The sequence below is a fragment of the Amblyomma mixtum genome, chromosome 1, assembly GCF_055824585.1.
Source record: "Amblyomma mixtum isolate Tamu chromosome 1, ASM5582458v1, whole genome shotgun sequence".
In the NCBI taxonomy this organism is placed as follows: Eukaryota; Metazoa; Arthropoda; class Arachnida; order Ixodida; family Ixodidae; genus Amblyomma; species Amblyomma mixtum.
The window spans coordinates 272,768,860-272,790,064 of NC_143012.1; the positions used below are offsets into that span (position 1 = coordinate 272,768,860).

A 21,205-nucleotide genomic window follows, 5' to 3' on the forward strand; every position below is an offset into this window, starting at 1 on the left:
GACGCCGTCATACTCCAAAATGACATTAGTGCCGTTTCCGATTGGTTAGAGTGAAACTAAACATTTCCAGCTGTAAAGTAATGTGTGTCTCCCGCACCTCGGCTAGTCCCATCTCGTACTTTCTCCGTAACATTACCGTAGAATCAGTTTCTTCATATCGTTATGTTCACATCACGTCTGCTCATAATTAGCCATTACGCAATAATAAACTAGTTAGCAGCGATAACCGAATGAAGACGTACCTGCGCCGTAACTTTTCCACTGCCCCTGTGTCACTAAAACTACTGTTTTACAAATCACAAATCTGTACCTTAAGCTTTAATACGACGCATCCATCTGAGACCCCAGCAGTGACAACTTGACTTAGATCCCAGAATTTCTTTACAACAACTATTTTCGTTTCATTCTTCGTAATCATAACCGCATTGCTAGCGTAACCAATCAAAACACTGCTAGTTACATCTCTCGCCTCCTGTCGCAAATTTCATAGACTGTTTATTTCAGTAATTTCTTTACAACCCCGTTTTGCATAATAACATTATTATTGCCCCTTCGCATTGATCACGCAAAAAAAATAGGCATGGCTTTCTAACATTCCTTCAGTCATGTTCCGCGTACTTGATAGGAGCCTTGTTTACATGAAACCGACAGCGGTGGATCGAGTCAAGGGATTGAGTCGAGCAAGGTCAGCCCAACTCGACGACTGCCTGTTTACATGAATTCGATTTTACCGGGTCGAGAACGGTTCACCTGAAGCGACACGAAGCTTTGAGCAGCGCAGCAGGAGAGGGCAGTGGCAGCCTCCAAGATTGCGAAACGGCACCGCTGCCTCGCAGGCGCGACGGCGCAAGCGAAAAACAGGTTCGCATTTATCCTCGGCCCTCCCGCTTCGATGCTGGGTCAAGCGAGTTAACCTACCCCCTGCAGGCGAGTTAACTCGACTCGCTCTGCCGCTTATTTTACTCGACCCGACAGCGTTTACATGAACCCGACAACTGGTTTTTTACCCGACAAGCAAACGCGACTCGACTTTATCGAGCTCATGTAAACAGGCTTAGGGATCGCTCACGCCCGCTGTTGATCTTGAAAAGTGCATTAGCGAAGTTATTTTACGCCCCATTGCACTCGACCTCTTTAACAGCCACCTCGTCACTGGCAGCAGCAGCCCCATCGGCGGCGGCGGACTGCGAGACCGGCCGCTGCGTCCCCGAGGCGTCGTGCCCGCAGGAGCGCCGGGAGCCTTCCACCTCGTGCGGCGCCGGTCACGCGTGCTGCCGCCGCGAGTCCCGGCAGCAGCGGTCGGCCGACAAGGAGCGCATGCTGGCCGCGCTACGGGAGAACAGGCAACGTACGAGCGCTCACTTTCGACAAGCCCAGCTTGCTTTGTTTGTTTGTTTTGTTTTATTGGGGTTTAACGTCCCAAAGCGACTCAGGCTATGAGGGACGCCGTAGTGAAGGGCTCCGGAAATTTCGACCACCTCGGGTTCTTTAACGTGCACTGGCATCGCACAGCACGCGGGCCTCTAGAATTTCGCCTCCATCGAAATTCGGCCACCGCGGCCGGGATCGAACCCGCGTCTTTCGGGTCAGCAGCCGAGCGCTGTAACCACTAAAGCATTACTTGGCTGTGTCGACGATTTCGTGTCCGCAAAACGTGTCGGTAGCAATTTCTCAGTTCGTGTGAGAGTTAGGCTAAAAACAATGACTATGTATGATACAGCATGCTGTGAGTATGATGCACGTCAAAATTTGGTCGATGTGGAGTAATTAGTTCTTTAATTAGGGCCAAAAATGTCACTTAGATGTCAAAATAGTATCAGACGTCGATATAGTGCGAGGACCTAAAACAGTACTAGACGATAAAATTGCGGGAAAAAACGCTACCACGTGACAGAGGATGATAAAATGTCGTCGTACACCAGAGTTGATTGATCTGGAGTGATTAATTAATTAGAGGCCAAAACTTAAATTTAAGTGTTAGTCTAGCAGCAAATAAACCCATTACTCCTCTCCCGCAGGCCTGCGTGCCGTGCCTGAGAGGGTAGGTAGGGGGGCCGGTTGAAACGTAGTTATTCTGAACTGGACATCATTTAGACGTCAAAATAGCCCCGGACGTGCACATAGGGCGAGGACGTGAAAAATAGCGGCAGACGTCATAATTGCAAGTAAAAAGAGAGGCAAAGAGTCGAAAGAGCGAAAAAGAGGCAAAAAGAGGCAAACAGTCTCAAGTAAACCAAACAGGGGCGACGAGTGTGAAGGAGGCATCGATGCTTGCGCATTCACCCAGTGGGTGTCGCCGCAGTGATCGCTAATGTTTTTTCACTGCGGGTCTCTATCGCCAGTAAGTGGCGAAATGTCTGCACTGTTTTCAGAAAAAAAAAAAATGAAGGGGACACTTAAGCTTCGCCAAAAAGGACTATAGTTTATGGCAATTAAGCAAACAAGACAGGGGGGGGGGGGGGGGATGAGGGGCTCGTTATAAATATGAGAGAAGCCAACAGCCACAGAAACCAAGGGACACGAGGGATTTTTTTTAATTAATTAATTTATTTTCTGCTGTTGTTCGATTTAGAATATTACTGAATATGTTATCGCTTAAAGCTAATTGATCAGAAAAGCAGAAGAAAAAACAACCACATGCCGCCGGTGGGATCCGAACCCGTGACCTCCGAATTACGCGTCCGGTGCTCTACCGCTGAGCTACGGCGACGGCTGTCAATTCTGCTTTAGGGGGTATTTATGTTTACAAATAGCCTAAACTTAAGAGTGTTCACCAGCGCCACCCATGCTCTTAAGCGGCTGACGTAGCACGTCCTGAGTTACCGCTGATGTGACGTAGAACGTCATCGAACGGCGAGAGTGGAAGCTGCGTGAGAACCCTCTTATGATTCCTATGGCGTCAAGGCTGCCAGAACCGAGGCCCTCGCTAAGCAATTAAGCAAACAAGACAGGGGGGGATGAGGGGCTCGTTATAAATATGAGAGAAGCCAACAGCCACAGAAACCAAGGGACACGAGGGATTTTTTTTAATTTATTTATTTTGTGCTGCTGTTCGAGTTAATATTACTGAATATGTTATCGCTTAAAGCTAATTGATCAGAAAAGCAGAAGAAAAACAACCACATGCCGCCGGTGGGATCCGAACCCACGACCTCCGACCCCTCATCCCCCCCTGTCTTGTTTGCTTAATTGCTTAGCGAGGGCCTCGGTTCTGGCAGCCTTGACGCCATAGGAAGCATAAGAGGGTTCTCACGTAGCTTCCTCTCGCCGTTCGATGACGTTCTACGTCACATCAGCGGTAACTCAGGACGTGCTACGTCCGCCGCTTAAGAACGTGGGTGGCACCGGTGAACACTCTTAAGGTTAGGCTATTTGTAAACATAAATACCCCCGAAAGCAGAATTGACAGCCGTCGCCGTAGCTCAGCGGTAGAGAACCGGATGCGTAATTGGAGGTCGTGGGTTCGGATCCCACCGGCGACATGTGGTTGTTTTTTCTTCTGCTTTTCTGATCAATTAGCTTTAAGCGATAACATATTCAGCAATATTCTAAATCGAACAACAGCACAAAATAAATTAATTTAAAAAAAATCCCTCGTGTCCCTTGGTTTCTGTGGCTGTTGGCCTCTCTCATATTTATAACGAGCCCCTCATCCACCCCTGTCTTGTTTGCTTAATTGCTTAGCGAGGGCCTCGGTTCTGGCAGCCTTGACGCCATAGGAAGCATAAGAGGGTTCTCACGCAGCTTCCACTCTCGCCGTTCGATGACGTTCTACGTCACATCAGCGGTAACTCAGGACGTGCTACGTCCGCCGCTTAAGAGCATGGGTGGCGCTGGTGAACACTCGTAAGGTTAGGCTATTTGTAAACATAAATACCCCCGAAAGCAGAAGAATTGACAGCCGTCGCCGTAGCTCAGCGGTAGAGCACCGGACGCGTAATTCGGAGGTCGTGGGTTCGGATCCCACCGGCGGCATGTGGTTGTTTTTCTTCTGCTTTTCTGATCAATTAGCTTTAAGCGATAACATATTCAGTAATATTCTAAATCTAACAACAGCACAAAATAAATTAATTTTAAAAAAATCCCCTGTGCCCCTTGGTTTCTGTAGCTGTTGGCTTCTCTCATATAGTTTATGGCGCATTTTTTGTTTAAAATTATGCGTTATGTCCCCGAACACACGGATCGCCGCTAAATAATTTATATCTGAATTTCTTCTCTCACGCTGTTCCACTTGCATGAAAATTGGAAGCAGCATATGCCGTGATTTTTTTATGTGCGCCTTGCTTCTTGTATTGTATTTCCGGAGTTCAGAACACACAAAAGCCAATAGCAATTCCAGGACGTGTTTGAGCCAAAAAATACGCCCAGGTATTTGACCGCTGAAATAGGCATAATCGGAGGACATTTACACTGTACGCAGTTAGGTCGGCGAAGAAAAATAGGTAACTCTTGAGAAATTGGCTTTAAGTAACTATGAAAACATACTGACTGCGTCTTTTTGTTGTTCACTGTGATTAAGTTATTGCTGAACAACTCTATTTCTTGCTCGCAGTCGTGTTGAACGTATGACAATGCAATAGGATAGTACTTGTGTGCAGCAACCAGAAGCGTGTCATCGACATAGTGGAATGTACGGCAATTTTTACAGGCATTGGTCAAGTCGTTGACATATATATTACAGAAAATAGGCGCTAATATAGATCCTTGCGGAACACCAGATCTTAGTTGTTGTAAATCATTTTTATATTGTTACGAAGAAGACGAAGCAGCCAGTGGCGCGGGACGGAGCGCTCGCGCTAGGCCAGCGGCCATTAAATCATCTCTTGTCCATCGTTCATCACTCCTCATTCTTCGACTGGCAGCCACGTAACATCTGGTGGAGATGCAGGGGTCCCTTTATCGCCATCCTGGTCCCGGAGCTTCGGCGTCCCTAGTGCAACGATTTGTGAGCGGTTAGCAAGACAGTCAACAAGAAAAGACAGGAAAGCCATACTTAAGTTTATCAGACAACACATCATGATTAACGGAGTCGAATGCCTTCGAAACATCCAAAAATAATGCACAGGCAGATTCATTCTCATCAGTGGTGCTATTTAACACACATATATGGACATTAACCCATTATTGCTAACCGAACTGCCATCCGGGAACAGTGGATGTAAACACCTGAACCGAAAGGAAAACCGAACTGCTAGCGCACCTAATTCGCATTTCGTCTAACTACTGAATTCGATTAAGAATTCTTTTTATTTAATCGCCCAGTGGAACAACTGCAGCGCAGGTTCGCTGCCGCACCGAGAGTCAAGTGACCGTCCCCTCTTGTCCTTGAGCGCACGCCAGGTACCCCTCTGCTCCCCGCTCCTCAGGCTTCACCCCGACACAGGGCACCTTTATTGCTAGCGACTTCTTTAGTGCTACGCACTAAAATTCGATTATAAATCATTAAGCGGTTGTAGGTGAATACCATGCGGTGATCCATGTAATGTCTTGTGCATCACTGCAAACAAGAAAACATGCCACCAGCCTTGGCGTAGCACAGGCAGTTCCGCATAGCCCGAGTTTTCAAACCACTCCTGTTCCTAGCCTGGGTTACTCATCCGAGTCAGGGAGTATGCCTGGTTAACTGCATACGCTTCTCAGTGTGCGGCAGGAACCCTCCCAGCAAGGACGGCGAAGACAAGCAAAGGTTCCCGGTGCACTACGTGCTTGGAGGCAGGAGCGTCCGCAAGCATGGAGACTACCCATTCGTGGTAAGTTCTGTCTAACGGGCACAGCCTGTCCTTTTAGCCTCGAAAGAAATGCGCCTAAATATGCGTGTACGCGACTGAAAGCGCACTTTTGTATCGCCACTTTTGCTTGCATGAGCAAGCGTATGTGCTGCGTCCAGGCATGATTACATATCGAATTTTAAAGCATAGTCATAGATAAGTAACCAGGGAAGACATCCGTAAATGACCAACGCTGTCCGATCACGTTACGCGTGTTATGACGTGGGCCACAATTCAAGACTACGCGTAGCTGCTTTTCATCATCATCATCATCAACCTAACTGCGCCCACTGCAGGTCAAGGCCTCTCCTTGTGTCTCCAACTAACCCTGTCCTTTGCGGGGCGCGGCCACCGTATCCTCTCATCCGCCCACCTAACTTTCTGCGCCTCCTATTACACCTGCCTTGTCGTGGAATCCACTCCGTTACCCTTAAGGATCAGCGGTTATCTCGCATTCGCATTACATGCCCTGCCCAAGCCCATTTCTTCCTCTCGATTTCGACTAGGATGTCATTAACCCGCGTTTGTTCCCTCAACCACTCCGCCCGCTTCCGATCTCTTTACGTGAAACCTCTCATTTTTCATTCCCTAGCTCGCTGCGTTCTCCTTAACTTAAGCTGAAACCTCTCCGTTAGCCTCCACGTTTCTGCCCCATAGGTGATGACTGGTAATTAAGATACAGCTGGTGCATACTTTTCTCTTGAAAGATATTGGTAAACTGCCATTCATGATCTGAGAGAACCTGCCATATGCGCTCCACCCCATTCGTATCCTTCTAGTTACTTCCCTCTCATGATCCGGATCAGCGGTCACTACCTGCCCTAAGTAGACATATTGGCTTACTGCTACCAAATGCGAACTGCTCTTCCCTTGCTATACTGTTGAAAATTACTTTGGTTTGCTGCATGTTAATTTTTAGACCCCCCGTTCTGCTCTGCCTGTCGAACTCACTGATCATGCTTTGCAGCTAATCTCCTGAGTGACTTAACAAGGCAATGTCATCAGCGAATCGCAGATTATTTAGCTATTCTCCATTAACTGTTCACCCAAACTGGTCCAACTTCAGGCCTCGGAATACTTACTGTAAACAGGCGGTGAATAGCATTGGCGAGATTGAGTCTCCCTGCCTGACACCCTCCCTTATTGGAATTTTACTGCTGACTTTATGGAGCACTATGGTAGCTGTTCAGTCGTTATAGATACCTTCCAAGATTTTCATTTAATACTATTCTACATCCTTGTTTCGTAATGCCTGCATGACAGCTCAGGTTTCCACTGAGTCAAATGCCTTCTCGTAATCAATGAAGGCTACATATAGGGGTTAATTATACTCTGCGTATTTCTCTATCACCTGACTGATAATGGGAATGTGGTCTATTGTCGAGTATCCTTTACGAAAGCCTGCCTGATCATTTGGATGATTGAAGTCTAAGGTCCTGACCCTATTAGCGATTACCTTAGTAAATGCCTTGTAGGCAACAGACAATAAGCTGATCGGTCTGCAATTATTCAAGTAACTGACGTCTCCTTTCTTACGAATTAAGATAACGTGGGCGTTCTTCAAGGCATCCGGTACGCTGGAGGTCAAAGGCATTGCATATAGAGGGCGGTTAGCTTTTCTAGTGCAATCTCCCCTCAGTCCTCTCAGCGTACCATTAGTGGTGTGGCCGCAGTATTTCGCACTGACGGCAGTCTGTCCTACTCGCCAGGTTGCGGTGTTTCGGGACAAGATCAAAGTGGACAACTTCTGGTGCGGAGGCGCCCTGATCACGAAGCAGGTCGTTTTGTCAGCAGCGCACTGCTTCTACAAGGCGTGAGTAGCGGTGTCTGGCCTTCAAAGGGACAGACTGCTTGAACTCTAATGAAACAGAAAGGGCGCATCCACCCTACTTGATTCAAGACAAAAACGAAGAAACACAAATGTCTACACTTATTCATTTCTCTAACTTTCTTCGGTAATAGATAACGGCAAAAACGTTTCTGTAGTAAACGAGGCTTCGTGTTCAGTGAGCATGGATGGGCCAGGAGGGCAACCATTTCTTTGCCCTCAGATCCATAAGGTCTTCATCCTTTTAGTGCGAATTAGCACTAATCCAGACGCACCGATCCCGAGCAAGAATATTGACTTGTCTTGTTCTGCCTTGTGTGAAGCATGGGTGCAACTCGAGTAAGCTCGGGTTACTTCGGAGGAGAGTCGCGGAAGCTGCAGCCAATGCGAGGAAGCTCGGGAAAGTCCGGAGGAGCGTCGCGCCAGCTGTAGGAGGCAGGTGGCAGTTAAACTAATTATTGGTCGCAAGAGGTTGCTCGGGAAGAGCTACATGGGTCGCACAATCTCAACTGGTGGATGTAAAAGGAACAGTCACCTGCCAGTGCAGTGGCGCATCTGCGCCACTGCGCTGGTAGTGGTATGAGGACTCGCCGTAGAGAATCACCAATTCTGCATATATGAGTAATAACTCACTAAAGCTAACAGGTCTTACTCAGCTAAAGTGTACCCTCCAACTGAAGAATGAACACGTGCTTCGCACGTCTACTCGGTTTGACCACGTTAATACCCTTCGTTTACAACATGTTCCCTTGACGCGCGTCGTTTGGTCAAAATCGTAACTGGTCAAACTGGTGTAAGGAACAATTTCCCAGTTGACTCCAGTTGTTTCCAGTTGGCTACCAGCTGAATTCCAGTTGCATCCAACTGGTATCCAACTGGAATCAACTGGGAAATTGTTCCTTAAACCAGTTAGACCAGTTGCGATTTTCACCTGCTAGGCTGACACGGGACAACCTTTTCGGGGTGCAGAAACAACACGGAGTTCTTCGTGCGCATGGGCAGCCTGGACATATCCAGGAGCCGCGTGCGTGGGGCCATGTCGAACACGGTGGAGCGCAAGGTCAAGACGGTGCACCTGCACCCGGCCTACAACGGCAAGCAGCAGAACGCCGACCTGGCACTGCTGCTGCTGCACAAGGACGCGGGCGTCAGCGAAGGACAGATGCCGGCCGCCTGCTTGCCGGACCAAGAGGCCACGATGGACGCCCACAGGGGCGTCATCCTCGGCTGGGGACACAACGGGTTCGGTACGCCTTCTCTCCAGCTGGCAGTGCGATGGCATCAGAGTTGTCGTCAATGCGCGGTGTCACGAAATGCGCTGATTGACCGAGAGCGACCTTGTGAATTCATTCCAACCTGCCTATCGGGTTGAGGACAACCTAGTTTTGAGACAGCAGCCTAGAACCAAAAATGAGAAAAAAAAATGGGACATAAGCAAATGTCAGCGCCATCACAGCATATAGGATATACCTGTTATTGCAGCTAGCGGTATGAATATGGCAGTTCACAGAACGCCAATTGCGCAGAAAGTGAGACAAACGTGCACGAAGTTTCAACAAAAACTGCGACCGCAAGCCGGTTGCGTTGCGACGCTGAAGGTTTCCCCACCTTCCCCCGAAACCGGTTTCCCAATCGAGCGCGGAATGCCACGTCTGCTTACTTTAACCCGGCACTTCCCGCACCCAGAGTTACTAAACCCTCTGAGTGACATCAGCTTATGTCGCTGAAATTCGCAGTACCACGACGGTAAGTTACTGGAGGCACATATTGCGGTCTCCGTTCTACGCAGGGGGAAAACTGCAGACCAACCTCCAGGAAGCCGATGTGCCGCTTGTGAGCAACGAGGAATGCGACAAGCTCTACATGAAGCTCGGCACGTATAAGACCGTATTTCGCCACGGTGTGGACCAGGACTTTCTCTGCGCTGGAAACATCACCGAGGGCGGAGTCGACGCGTGCCAGGTACCGTGCGAAGAAGTGAAGCCAGAATCTTTGTAGCTTCGTATTTCCGCGAAAGATAAACCAGGCTTTGCGGGTGGCTAGTTTCGACATGTTCTGCGACACACTGGCTGCCCCGTTGAACCTACGCAGAAAAGCCGGGCGCTACCTAATCCGTTGTCGCCACCTGCTCATGCGCATTGGCGGCTGCGGCAACATAAAGCAGGGGCTCTCATTTTTTTTTTTGCCGCAAGAAACCCCCAACAGCCTTCAACATGTGCCAAGAAAACCCCTCCCCGTCACAATCTGTCGTCACACGCGTCACAATTGGTCGGTGTCACTTGTAATGGAGCATCTGTGCTTTTGTCTTTCTGTGTCGTTTGTTTTCATGCTTTCAGTGATCATTTTTTTATTCAGTGCTCATCTCTCATGCTGAGACCTCTAACCACCAGTCAAGAACGCAGAAAACTACATATTCACATGAAAAATGTCACTCGGTATTCGCGCACTCGACTGGCTGGGCTGCGCACAGAATCACACGATGCCTCGTCCGGCTTTCATTGGCTATATGCCGGTTCCCTGCTCTGGCGTCAGGGCTGCGTCAACGTTTTTTTTTTTTCTAATTTCGATTGGCTTTCCGGCACCAGAGGTGGGCAACCTCATCAGGTTTCGACATGTTTTGAGTTCGAGGTTTTTCGCAGTTTGCCCCTTCCAAAGCGCAGTTCAAACGGCCCACCGCGGGGCGCAGTTACGCTTTATGTTCCTTTACCCTGCTTGAAAAAAGAAAATCGGCAGTAGTTTAGCTCTGGTTAAACCTGGAGGATTGCGAAAGCAACGAGGTGAGAGAGAGAGGCGATGGAGAGCGCGCGGCAGCGGCCCCGGCACGCTAGCTATGCGCCGCTACTGCGCATGTGCAACTGCGAGCGCGGCGGCGGCAGCGACGGCGGCGGCACGCCAGCTGTGCGCCGTGTGACGTCACTGCTCCTCGCGCATGCGCAGTATGGCCTTTCCTGGGCTCCGCGAAATGGCTCGGCGACTAGCGTAGTGTTGCTTTCGCAACAAAAAGTGGTTTGTCGAATGTGTCACGCTAATGTTTTCCGTACATCCCATTCCTGTTTCTTTGCATTGGTTGTTGTTGCGGAGTGTTGGATTTGCGAAGTGGTTGTTTTAAGGCGGAAGCCTTTAATGCCTCATCGTTGTAAGCAGCAGTTGTCGACAGAAATGTCACGCTTTTCAATTGGTCGAAACGGTCGTGACGTCACAGTGCGCCAATTTCAACCGGGGCCAATTGTACTTTGGCTAGTAACCATGCAACCAATTAAAGGGATCGTATAGTGATGCTCCAAGTAAGTGGGACTGAGTTTAGTTCATTGCTTAATTGCCCAATTAGCCTAATTAGCCTTTATAGTCAGGCCAGATAAATAAATAAAACTGAGTAGGAAATTGGTCGAGTTCGGGATCGAACCCCGGTCTCCAGAATGCGAGAAGAGCATGCTAACCACTCCGCCATGCCAGCTTTTTTTTTTGTCTTTATTGCTCGATGGTTTGGAATGAACAAAGGCGCGTCTAGTGAATACTGTGTCTCCGTTCACTCATATCTTCCTCCCTTCCCGTTACGGCGAGGTTCAGGTGTCCACCCAGATATGCGAGCAGATACATTTCCTTTCCTCAAAAACCAATTTACCGACGACCTTAGGCGTAGAACCGAAGGGGCGATGGCGTTCTATGGACTCCCTGGCAGCGTTGCAAGACGCTGTCGCGTTTCACTCTTAGCGTGTCCCAAACTCTCCTGTGTACAATCAAAGTTTTCACCACCACCATCCTGCGTTTCCCCAGAGGCGAAGCCTAACATCTTAACAACGCATCAGTGACACAAGCAGCAACACGTGCCGCGCTTTCGCCTCACCGCACTTTAGGTCAACAAAGTGCCCCCCTGAATTTTTGCATTCGGCGGCATGTGGTTGTTTTAAGCATGAAATGCTTTTAGCCCCCGTTGTCGGCAGTGTGGTGACGTCACGCCGAGACCGAGAGCCATCATCCGGGCACTGAAATCCACTCATCCGGGCACTGAATTCCAGCCAACCGGGCTCTGAAACGAGAACATCCGGGCACCGTACGAGACTTAACGAGATTTAACGAGACTCTCTAAGCCCTCCTACGCGACCGGCATGCAAGCGCCGGTTGGTCTCCAAAGGAGTCACAAAAAATAACTGCTGCCAGTGCCTTCTCAATGTTTATCAAGATACCGTATCAGTCGCTGTGCGTTTGATAATGCACGGAATTATAATTTCCGATTTCTAATAACGCGTGCAAAAAGCACATAAATGCCACGATACACTTCGTTGTCATACGTGATCGGGCTTCGCGCATCGAAGCAAAGCCGCGCAGGCGCACAGGGGCCCGGGGGAGCGCTGCGTTCAAAGGGCAAGGCATCGCGCCGAACGGGTGGTGGCGTTCCTCCCTTCCTGTACGGTGCGGTTCGGGTGTCCACCGAGATGACATTAGGCCCGTAAACATTTCATGCTTACTCTACTCTCGGTTACGGGAGAGGCAGAGATTTTTTAAAGCATGAAATGCTTTTAGCTCCCGTTGTCGGCAGTGTGGTGACGTCACGCCGAGACCGAGAGCCATCATCCGAGCACTGAAATCCACTAGCTCTGAATAAAAGGGAAGTTTATTCAACAGTGCAAACAAACAAAACATCGGAAACACACTCATGACTGAGGGCAAAACAAATGTATACAAAGTGGGTGGCCACCCAGAAACACCATGACCTTATTTTAACACACCGTACATATCACAAATTACAGCCTATAGTGCATAGAACGAACACTGGACAAAAAGAATCAGCCTCCCGTAGCAACGACGCACGGGGGGGGGGGGGGGGGGGGGGCAAGGATCTTTCTCAGGGTGATTGGCCAGCATAGTCGGTGAAGAGAGGTGGGGGGGGGGGGGGGGGTCGGCCCGGCTAATACCGCAGCGCCGGCATAACCAGCCGACCTTCGTGCACGACAAAGAAGCGTGTGTGCCACCGTCGCAGAAACCGCGCCTCCCCATCCGCTGCAAGCCTTTCAGACAGGTATTGCCAGATGAGGAGCCGCAGGCTCTGCAACGCGGGGTACATAGCCGTCGCCGGTTGACGCCGGGCTTCGGCCAGACAGCGGCGACGCCACAAAACAAACATAGTGGACATAAACACTAGTTTGCCAAAATAATTCCGTGGTTGCCGGATGCCTGGCCCGGCACGAACTGAAAACATCCGATACACCTGCCACCACATTATCCGGGCAACACGGCACTCAAAGAAAGTGTGTCGCGCTGTCTCTCGCGCTCCACATTGCGCGCACTGGGCGTTGGGCACAAGGCCCCATGATAAGAGGCGTTCGCGCGTGGGGAGGACTCTCCATCTCCTCCTCCACTCAAAGTCGCGAACCTGCGGAGGGAGACGACTTGTGCACCACGTGCGCCACTTGCGTACCGCGGTGCGCCGCTTGTCGTCGGCGCCAAGGCGCACGCACGCGATTATCTCGCTCAGCCGAGACGCGGGCGTCTCAGTCAGGTCGACTCCTGGCAAGTCAGTACAAACAGACTGCTTAAAACCAGCAGCCGTTCTATAGAAGCGCAGAGGCCTCTCGGCCTGTGGACCTATATGGCGCTCAGTGGTGAAGAAGCGCCGCACTGTGCTGCTCTGAAACGAGAACATCCGGGCACCGTACGAGACTTAACGAGATTTAACGAGACTCTCTAAGCCCTCCTACGCGACCGGCATGCAAGCGCCGGTTGGCCTCCAAACGAGTCACAAAAAATAACTGCTGCCAGTGCCTTCTCAATGTTTATCAAGATATCAGTCGAGCTGTGCGTTTGATAATGCACGGAATTATAATTTCCGATTTCTAATAACGCGTGCAAAAAGCACATAAATGCCACGATACACTTCGTTGTCATACGTGATCTCTTAGGGGCTTCGCGCATCGAAGCAAAGCCGCGCAGGCGCACAGGGGCCCGGGGGAGAAGCGCTGCGTTCAAAGGGCAAGGCATCGCGCCGAACGGGTGGTGGCGTTCCTCCCTTCCTTTACGGTGCGGTTCGGGTGTCCACCGAGATGGCAGAGAATTACTGTGCCATTTCCTTTCCTCAAAAAACCTTGCGTTCAAATGGCAAGGCATCGCGCGCTGAACGGGTGGTGGCGTTCCTCCCTTCCTGTACGGTGCGGTTCGGGTGTCCACCGAGATGACATTAGGCCCGTAAACATTTCATGCTTACTCTACTCTCGGTTACGGGAGAGGCAGAGATTTTTTTCTTCTGCTTTTCTGCTCAATTAGCTTTAAGCGATAACATATTCAGTAATTATCTAAATTAAACAACAGCACAAAATAAATCAATAAAAAAATTCCCTGTCTACCTTGGTTTCTGTGGCTGTTGGCTTTTCTTAGAAGAGTTTAGGTATTTTCAAGCTTCTTTTCTTCATTATTTATTTATTTTTGGTATCTTAACTGCACTGCACTGCACTGCAATATACGGGGTCATTCCTTAGCATATTCAATCGACTAAGAGAAATATTAAACTGATTCTTACACATGCATAGCCTGTCCATATCTATATATGTACAGCCCCCGTCAAAAGTATACAGCCCAAGGGGTTCGCTTACGGCGCCTGCAGCGTGCCCAGTTATGCATCCTAAGGGACCGTAATCTCTCGAACAATAATTGTCTTCGAGTCCTTAATCCTGCCAAGCTTTGGACTGCTAGAGGTGCTAGGGAGCCGCACTAAACAGTTTAGAAGCAAACCCCTTGGGCTGTATATACTTTTGACAGGGACTGTACATCTCTTGGCAAGGAGAATATATGCAGGGGAGGGAGAAGGCGCTGATTGTTTCCCAGCTCCCCAGCAGATTGAAAACTCAGCGCCTATGCCCCCAGTTCATTTCGCACCGAGTACATCCATTTGTAACGGCGTTCAACGCTTCCACATATAAATTCAACGTAGCAAACAAGTTGCCACGCACAACCCGCTTAGTCAATCATCACGTGAAAGGGGCGAGGAACTCTTTCCCCGTCTAACGGGCCCCCCATGGCGCGTTTCTCCGGACGATTTGTAAGCGACACAATGAATAAAGTCGCACAGTGCCGCGCATGCGACTTTGTTCAGTGCCGTATGCGCGGCGGCTGCAGTTCCTCGAGAGTTAATAAAGTGAGTTCTTTCGCTTAATCTTCATGTCCCGATCCAACGCCACCGAGCATCCTAGGCGCTGGCACTGTGTACAGTACAGCTTCGGTTTTCGCGATGTTTTGCTGCTTTCACAATTAAGGCACACTCTAACAAGAGAGAGAGAGAAACTTTATTATTGCAAGTGTGTTTAGACCCCCCTTGGGTCCCTGGACCACCGCACGGTCCCACTCTACGTCGGAACGTTCATGTGGTGTGGCCATGACGTCGGCACCCCGAAGCACCGCAGCAAGCTGCGATGGCGGGTCCGGAGACGAGAGCACGACCTCCCAGTCCTCCCAACTTGATAACGCGCGGGCTGTCCCTGCGGGGGAGGATCAGCAGGGCAGCCGAAAAGGATGTGGGAGAGTGTGGCGTGAGGGTCGCCGCACAGGGTGCATGCAGGGGAGGTGTCACAGTAGTGAGATAGCAGCTGAGGGGATGAGGCCCAGAATAGTGACAGAATGGCAAAAAGGCAGACGCGTAATCAATTCAGTTGCATCGCCACCACACGCACGATCTCACAACCAGAAAATGGGGCAAAATACCGTATATACTCACATACGGAACCCACTTTTTTTCAAAAAAAAATGGCTGAGGTTTAACTTGGTTAAGCCTGGAGAATGCGAAGCATCATCGTGTCGCGTAATTCGGAGGCGCACAACCACAGCGACGGCGCGAGGTGGGCCCCCGTTTCTCCACTGTCGTGACGTCATGTATCACGTGATTTGGAGGCGCATAACCACGGTGATTGCACAGCTACTATAGTTCTCCATAAAGTCAGCAATAAAATTCCAATACGGAAAGGTGTCAGGCAGGGAGACACGATCTCGCCAATGCTCTTCACTGCCTGCTTACAGGAGGTATTCCGGGACTGGAATGGGAACAGTTAGGGATAAGAGTTAATGGAGAATACTTGAGTAATTTGCGATTCGCTGATGACATTGCCTTGCTAAGCCACTCAGGACAAGAACTGCAAAGCATGATCAACCAGTTATACAGGCAGAGCAGAACGGTGGGGCTAAGAATTAACATGCAGAAAACCAAAGTAATGTTCAACAGCCTAGCAAGGGAACAGCAGTTCGCAATTGGTAGCGAGGTGCTGGAAGTAGTAAGAGAATATGTCTACTTAGGGCAGGTAGTGACCGCAGATCCGGATCATGAGAGGGAAATAACTAGAATAATAAGAATGGGTTGGAGCGCATATGGCAGGTTCTCTCAGATCATGAATGGTAGCTTACCAATATCCCTGAAGAGAAAAGTATACAACAGCTGTATCCTACCGGTACTCACCTATGGGGCAGAAACGTGGAGGCTAACAAAGAGGGTTCAGCTTAAGTTAAGAACAACGCAGCGAGCTATGGAAAGGAAAATGATAGGTGTAACGTTAAGAGATCGGAAGAGGGCGGAGTGGGTGAGGGAACAAACGCGGGTTAATGACATCTTAGTTGAAATCAAGAGGAAGAAATGGGCTATATGTAATGCGAAGGCAAGATAACCGCTGGTCCTTAAGGGTAACGGAGTGGATTCCAAGAGAAAGCAAACGTAGCAGGGGACAGCAGAAAGTTAGGTGGCCGGATGAGATTAAGAAGTTTGCGGGGATACAGTGGCGGCAACTGACAAATGGCAGGGTTAATTGGAGAGACGTGGGAGAGGCCTTTGCCCTGCAGTGGGTGTAGTCAGGCTAATGATGATGATGATGATGAACCACGGTGAAGGGCTGAAGTGGTAGCTAAAGTAGTATGCTTCGCATAAAAAGTAGACATCAATTTGGGGGCAGAGTTCATTACGCTGGAAAAATGTTTCAACAGATATTTTTGGGGCAGTCGAAAATTAAAATGTGCATGTGTCCGCCCACCCGCCCGTTCATCAACAAAAGCACGCGGTCAGACGCGTGCTTGTCACCGGTGTTTAGCATCGTTCTCTTCGAAAGGTGTTTGTTTTACCACAGCGTGATCCGATGATTTTGTGATAGCCAGCAGCGCCGGCAAATCGCGGTGAGATAAAGTGAACATACTGAACACCGGCCGGTTTTACGCGATGTTGAAAAAACACGCAGGACTGTCAGGCGTTGGGCATTTTCGGTCCCAATCTCAAGCTTGCCAAATCACTTGGGGGTCTAAAGATCCGGCTCCCTTCATAGCATTTCAGTGCAGAAGATATGTTTCATAGTGGTTCTGGTTTAAACTGCTACGCTCCTCTTGGATGGTTAAGCGCTCACCAGCCAAGTTAGCCAAGTTCGCAGAGCCCCCCCCTCTCTCCCCACCTTCCATGGGAGCTCTAGTCAAAAGAAAAACACGACGTGGTGTTATCGTGTTATCGACGCGCAGCATCTTGGCGCATTGCCAAGGTCTGCGCTGTGGTCGGCGCGAAAACAGAAATGCGGTACGAAGAGCTAAAGGCTAAAACAAAAAGTAAATTTTCACCAACAAAAGTAGGGAGTGGGCTCAATATGTGAGTGAGTTCATTACGCGTGTATATACGATGACCCGAGACTAGGTCCCACCCCGTTATCAACAACTTTATTCCTCATCCACCCGTTTTCCGGACAATGAGGAGGAGGAGAGAAATTCTTTATTCAAAAAGGACGAAAAGAAAAGAAGTCTAGGTGAGGGCTCCCGATGTCTAGGAGCGCTCTGCTGGCAGCTTTCTCAAGCACCCGGTAATGAATGATGATTTTGGCCTCGTTGGTGGCACTCAATGTGCATGCTGAAGGCTTCCTGAACAAGCACCTTCTGTACACTCAATGATAGTGTTACGTCCTTTATTGCTGGTGGCAGGGTACAGACTGGTGGGAAAGCCGCCAACACGTGACACATGGTAGCTCAGGGTTGCTTGGCCCTAAAGATTGTCCCGCTATAACACTCCTCCCCCCTACGTCACGAAGTCCTTCAGATACGCAGGGCGGCTGCGTTGGCGCTGTGGTCGCTGGACTTGAAGGGAAGCACTCGCTTCACGGTCCTCACCACAGGAAGCAGATTCGGTACTGGGCGCTGCAGCCTCCTCCAGTCTTTCTCCTTGGTCCCGTCTTCCAGGGTCCTCTAGGCTTGAAGGAATGCCAAGCCCGGAACACCCTGCCGGGGAAGCAACCAGCGGTTCCTCCTCTTCACACATCCCAGAAGCGAAACTGTCCAATGCGTAGCTGGCAGAACGACTTCTGAGTTGGTCAACATGACGTCTCCATCGACGACCGTCCTTGGTGACGACCAAGTACGACACTGGTCCTGTGACAGCATCCACAATGCCCGGCAACCACTTGGGCCCATAGAGATAGTTGCGCACAAACACTCGATCCCCCACATCAAACAGTCGCACTGCCTGGCTACGGCGCTGCATCACCTGCTCTTGTTTCTGCTGCACACTGGACTGCAGGTCAGGATGCAGACGCTCTAACACAGTTGAAAGTTTCCTGCCCATTAGCAATTCGGCCGGGCTCTTGCCTGTTGTAGCATGAGGCAGGATATGCTGGGTCATTAAAAACCTAGCCAGACGTGTGTCGATATCGCCTCCAACCATTCGCTTGAGTACTCCCTTGGTTTCGCGCACCATGCGTTCTGCTTGACCATTCGAAGAAGGGTGATATGGGGCAACGGTCACATGTCGGATTTGATTCCGGCACATGAAGTCTCTGAACTCCTCCGAACAAAAGGCAGTGCCATTATCAGAAACAACAGTTTCTGGAATGCCATGGGTAGCAAAAAGGAAACGAAGCTTCGCACAAACTGTAGCTGTCGACATGGAATTCATCCGGCACACTTCCAACCACTTTGAGTGAGAGTCCACCACAATGAGGAAAACTTTGCCTTGGAAGGGCCCAGCAAAATCGATGTGTAGTCTTGTCCAAGGACGCTTGGTGAATTCCCAAGGGTGAATCTTTGCAGCTGCTGGCGCAGACCTGGATTCCTGACAACGTGCACAGTCTCTCACCTTCTGCTCAACATCTCTGTCGATTCCTGGCCACCACACGGCTCCTCTGGCAAGCCCCTTCATCTTGACAATTCCTGGATGAGCTGTGTGAAGAATGTCCATGACATACGGTCGAGCTGGCTCTGGAATGACCACACGACTGCCCCACAGCAAACAACCTTGGTACACCGACAGTTCATGCTTGCGGCTCACAAACGCTGCAAACTCTTCTGGCAGCTTACCCTCTGGCCACCCATGCTGCACCCAATTGCAGACTCTAGCCAACAGCTTATCCCTTGACGTGAATCTTGCCACCTTCCTAGAGTTCCATGCTACTTCCGGCGCCATTTCCAGCATCCCTACTTCCCAAAGACGCTGCTCCTCTTCCTCTGCCCTACTGGCTCTCAGTGGTAAACGACTGAATGCATCAGCATTGGAAAGCTTCTCCGCTGGTCGATACTCAATTTCATAGTCATAAGCCGATAACATGAGGGTCCAACGCAGCATCCGTGGTGATAGCACCTGGGGAATGGGCTTGGCATGGTGCAACAGTCCTAAGAGGGGTTTGTGGTCTGTCACAATTTTGAAATGTCTCCCATATAGAAACTGATGATACTTCTTTATGCCAAAGCCGATGGCGAGCGCTTCTCGGTCTGTCTGGGCATAATTCCGTTCTGCCGCACTCATAGTTCTCGACGCATATGCAACCGGTCTCTCGCTGCCATCTTCGCACACATGACTCAACACAGCACCCAGTCCGTACGGGGATGCGTCACAGGCCAGCACTAGGGGTTTGTTGACATCATAGTGCACCAGAACATGTGATGACTGTAGCAGATCTTTCGCCTGGCGAAATGCTTCCGCCTCAGCTTCCATCCAACGCCACTCGCGACCCTTGTCCAACAGCCGGTACAGTGGCTCCAAGGCATGAGCTGCTCCTTTAAGAAACTTGTTGTAAAAGTTCAGAGCTCCTAAAAAGGCTTGAAGTTCCTTTTTGCATGTCGGCTCTGGGGCCTTGTGAATAGCACGCACCTTGTCTTCTGTCGGCTGCACACCTGCAGAGTTCACACGGAATCCCAAGTAACACACTTCCTCAACACCAAATTGACATTTGTCAAACTTTAGTCGCAGACCGTCTTCATGAATTCTTTTGAGCACTTCTTGTAAACGAGCATTGTGCTGCACCTCATCCTTTCCACCGATCAAGATGTCATCCAAGAACACAAGAACACCATCAATTCCATGCAACAGTTCTTCCATGTACCTCTGAAAGATAGCCACTGCCACTGCCACGCCAAATTGAAGACGGGTTACGCGGAACAGTCCCCGATGTGTTGTAACCGTCAACAAGTCAGCTGTTTCTTCATCAACAGTCTTCTGTTGATACGCCTGTCCGAGGTCTAGCCTTGAAAACTTCGAGCAACCTGCCAGCCTGGCAAACAGCTGCTCCGGTGTCGGCAGGGGATACGTTTCCCACTGCACTACACGATTGACTGTGCTCTTGTAGTCCCCACAGATCCTTATCGATCCATCTTTTTTGACAACTGGAACGACAGGTGTTGCCCACTTCGAGTGCCGCACAGGCTGGAAAATGCCTTGGCTCACCAACTTGTCCAGTGCTTCGTCCACCTTCGGTCTCAATGCAAACGGTACTTGTCGTGGCTTCAGAAATCGCGGCGGAGCTGCCGGGTTCACCTCTATGCGTACAGGAGGCCCTTTACTTGTCCCAAGTCCAGGCTCAAAGACTGAAGAATACTTCTTGAGCAAGGCTGTTGTTCCCCTACTGCCAGTTCGACTCGGCTCGTACACACTGTGAACACCACTCAGACTTATTCCCAAAGACTTGAACCAGTCCCGACCGAGAAGTCCGATACTAGCACCCTTAACCACCACCAATCGCAGGCGATGTTCCTGCCCCTTGAATTCCACCTTCACGGTCAGTTCACCCAACACTCGTAGTTCCTTGTTATTGTAAGCTCGGAGATGAAGATTACTTGGGCGCAACGCCCTTTTCGATATTCGCAGCTTCTGCATAGTCCGGTCGTTGATGACTGAACACACTGCACCAGAGTCCACCTCCATCTCTAGGGGACTTCCGTTGACGCGCACTTCCACTCTCACGGCTGGCTCTTCACCAGACAGCACGAACACGTCGTAAACGTCCGACGCAGCATTCTTGTGACGGCCTCCACTGGCCCGTTTTTTGTTCTGAGAGTTGGGTTCAGCCGAAGCGCGAGCTGCCGCCTTCCTCCTGCATGCTCTCACTATGTGCCCTCGTTGCTTGCAGAAGTGGCACTGCATATTCATGAATGGGCAACTGCTTGGCGAATGCGCACCCTTGCAGCGGAAACATACGCTTGTGCTTCCAGGCGAACCAGCCTGCTTATGGGTACCCTCCTTGGCTGTCACTGGCGCAGAGACCTTCGCAACACACGGGTCGAAACGCTGCCCGCTCACGCTGCCAACTTCACACGATGCGGCACTGCCGCGAATTTGCTCGGTCTGTCGCTGCGCAGATTCCATTGCAATGGCTTTCTCCCGAGCTGTAGCAAACGTAAGCTC

General features: G+C 50.2%; 2 protein-coding genes across 19 annotated transcripts in view; one reads left to right on the forward strand and one right to left on the reverse strand.

Moving 5' to 3' along the window:
* LOC149371704 (prostasin-like) overlaps nucleotides 1-21,205 on the forward strand; it is a 58,022-nt gene that overhangs the window by 33,822 nt on the left and 2,995 nt on the right. For all 18 annotated transcript variants that reach the window (XM_089565965.1, XM_089565962.1, XM_089565963.1 and 15 more), the window contains 5 exons: nucleotides 1,142-1,348; nucleotides 5,641-5,750; nucleotides 7,478-7,581; nucleotides 8,566-8,843; nucleotides 9,386-9,558. In XM_089565965.1, coding sequence (XP_089422091.1) covers nucleotides 1,142-1,348; nucleotides 5,641-5,750; nucleotides 7,478-7,581; nucleotides 8,566-8,843; nucleotides 9,386-9,558 — 872 coding nt within the window. The remainder of the gene's footprint in view (nucleotides 1-1,141; nucleotides 1,349-5,640; nucleotides 5,751-7,477; nucleotides 7,582-8,565; nucleotides 8,844-9,385; nucleotides 9,559-21,205) is intronic.
* The window catches only part of LOC149371705 (uncharacterized), a 54,374-nt gene continuing 41,715 nt past the window's right edge, over nucleotides 8,547-21,205 (reverse strand). The window contains exon 9 of the mRNA XM_089565972.1: nucleotides 8,547-8,994. Coding sequence (XP_089422098.1) covers nucleotides 8,890-8,994 — 105 coding nt within the window. The 3' untranslated portion in view covers nucleotides 8,547-8,889. The remainder of the gene's footprint in view (nucleotides 8,995-21,205) is intronic.